At 40.0% G+C, this 2,742-nt stretch overlaps 1 protein-coding gene across 1 annotated transcript; it reads left to right on the top strand.

The window, feature by feature from the left end:
* The first annotated feature begins 1,467 nt into the window (after positions 1–1,467).
* On the top strand, positions 1,468–2,277 carry LOC135150434 (uncharacterized). The gene has a single exon (XM_064086730.1). It carries the CDS (start codon positions 1,468–1,470, stop codon positions 2,275–2,277), a length of 810 nt encoding a protein of 269 aa, XP_063942800.1.
* The last annotated feature ends 465 nt before the right edge of the window (positions 2,278–2,742 follow it).

Below are 2,742 nucleotides of genomic sequence, written 5' to 3'. Positions count from 1 at the left end.
GCACTCTTGATGGAGAGAGAGGAGCTGTTGGGTCAGATTGGAGAGCTGACACAGGCAATGAGGGATTTAGACCCTAACAGGGCAGAGCGACAGTTGAGAGAGGAGATACGTGCTTTTAGGACAGAGGCAGTAGAGAGGTTATGTGGGATCCCCGCACCACTTGGTACCCCTGGAGATATTATAGACTGGGCTCGTTGGGTCTTGGAGCAGCTGGATGTTATCGGAGGCCCAGACTTTCCATAGGTCTGGAGTATATCATGTGTTGGAGATGGTTAGTATTATAGTGAGTAGTGTGTATGATGCAGTGTGTAGTGAGTAGTTGTCTCAGGTCAGCCGATTTTGACATGTACATATAGACTAGCGGAGCTGGCTAGATGATGTGTATGTTGTTATGGTCATCAGCAGATTTTGACATGTATATATAGACTAGCTGAGATGACTAGATGATAGCCTTGTTGTTGCTGTTGTTGTACTTTACTTTTGGTAAAGCGCTTGACGCTTGTATCTCCAGCACTGACTTATATATATCAGCATCTTTTACTTTACAGTCTTGTCCTTTACTTTATCGCACTTGCTTTACTTTACTTTACTTTCAGTACCGATCATAAACTCTTGTGATAATATTGCAACCTTTCTTTTATTGCTTTACACTCTGTAAAGAAGTATGCAATTTATTTAGTTAAATAATCTCAAAAATGTTTTCAAAAATGTATAAATCTGTTTTCTTAAAAACCTTTTATAAAAAGAGAATTTGATTTAAAACGACTAAGTAAATTGTTTCTTCTTTACAGAATGCCTCCAACAAGACATACTCGTGCCAACAGTGATCCTGAAGGCACCAACAGCATCAATGATAACAATGATAACCAGAATGTCAACATAGGCCCAGTAGATCCTGCTGTGGCCCAACTAATTCAAATTTTGGCTCAGCAAACTGCTCATCTTACCCGACAACAGCAACATCAAGAGAGTCCTAGGGTAACTTTTAAAACTTTTCAGGTAGTTAATCCTCCAGAGTTTAAGGGCTCAGCAGATCCCGTTGCAGCCCAAACATGGTTAAAAGAAATGGAAAAGTGTTTTGAATTAGTTCCAGCAAGTGAGGATCAGAAAACAAAGTTTGCTAGTCATTACTTAAAGAATGAAGCAACGTATTGGTGGGAATCTGTGAAGAATATGGAAGGTACAGTTGAGATTACTTGGGAAAGGTTTAAGGAGTTGTTTTTAGAAAAGTATTTTCCTAGGTTTCTTCAAGATCAAATGGAGTTGAACTTTTTAGAGCTGAAACAAGGAAATATGTCTGTGGTTGAATATGAGAATAAGTTTGCGGAATTGGCAAGGTTTGTGCCAACTTATGTAGAGACAGATAGGCAGAAAGCAAAAAGATTCCAACAAGGTCTGAAGCCTTGGATTAGAAGCAAGTTAGCTATTTTGCAATTAGAGACGTATGCGGCAGTGGTTGAAAAGGCAATGATTGCGGAGGCTGAAAATGAGTTGTTTCAGAAGTCTAAAGAGGATAAGAAGAGGAAGCCAGACAATAGAGGAGGATCATCTCATCAAGGGAGGTTCCAAAAGAAAGGGAAGTTTCAAGGAGGAGGAAATCCTAATCTTAAGAGAATAGGCAGTGGTGGACAAGGAGGACGTTTTCTTACGGGAAGTCAGGCCAATCAGCAAAGGCCTTCAATGCCAGAATGTCAAACGTGTGGCAAGAGACATGGAGGAGTATGTAACAAACTGAATGTGGTATGTTTTAAATGCAACCAGAAAGGACACTACTCTAGAGAATGTCAGAACCAGCCAGCAATAAAGGATCAGACCAATAGAGGCTCAACAAGTAAGACTCCAGCCATAGGATATACATGTTTTAAATGTGGAAAGCCAGGACATATGGCTAAGGACTGCAAGACACCAGCCCCTGTTAGCAATGCACTTAGAATCATGGGAACTGTTCCAGAAGTGAATGAACCTCCTAGGGCAAGAGTCTTTGATATGTCAGTGGAAGATGCTATTCAGGATGCCGATGTGGTGACAGGTACGCTTAATGTAAACTCTATAAATGCCAAGGTGTTAATTGATTCTGGAGCCACTAGATCATTTATTTCTCAAGCTTTTGTTGATAAGTTGAATTGTCCGGTTGAATTGTTGAATGAGGTTATGAATGTAGAACTAGCTAATCAGGATCGTATCTCTATTAATCGAGTTTGCCCTGATTGTGAAATTGAGATTTTAGGAAATAAGTTTTGTGCCGACTTGATACCTTTCAAGTTGGGGGGAGTTTGATGTAATCCTAGGGATGGATTGGTTGTCTAAACATAGTGCGCAGATAGATTGTAAAAATAAGAAAGTAATATTAATGACACCAGACGACGAGGTAATAACGTTTAGAGGACAAAAGCAAGTAAAAAAGTTTTTAACCATGATCCAAGCCAAGAGGATGTTACGACAAGGATGCGAAGCCTATATTGCTTATGTAATTGATAAAAGTCAGGAACCAGTAAAACTTGAAAATATCCCTGTAGTGAATGAATTTTCAGACGTGTTTCCGGATGAGTTACCAGGACTTCCTCCAGATAGAGAGATAGAATTTGCAATTGACTTAGCACCTGGAACGGAGCCAATATCCAAAGCCCCGTATAGGATGGCACCAGTAGAGATGAAAGAATTGGCAAAACAATTACAAGAGTTATTGGAGAAAGGAGTAATTAGACCTAATGTATCCCCATGGGGAGCACCAGTGTTGTTTGT

The sequence above is a fragment of the Daucus carota genome, chromosome 2, assembly GCF_001625215.2.
Source record: "Daucus carota subsp. sativus chromosome 2, DH1 v3.0, whole genome shotgun sequence".
Taxonomy (NCBI): Eukaryota; Viridiplantae; Streptophyta; class Magnoliopsida; order Apiales; family Apiaceae; genus Daucus; species Daucus carota.
The sequence above is the reverse complement of the archived record's forward strand: the minus strand, read 5'-3'. Positions and strand labels throughout refer to the sequence as shown.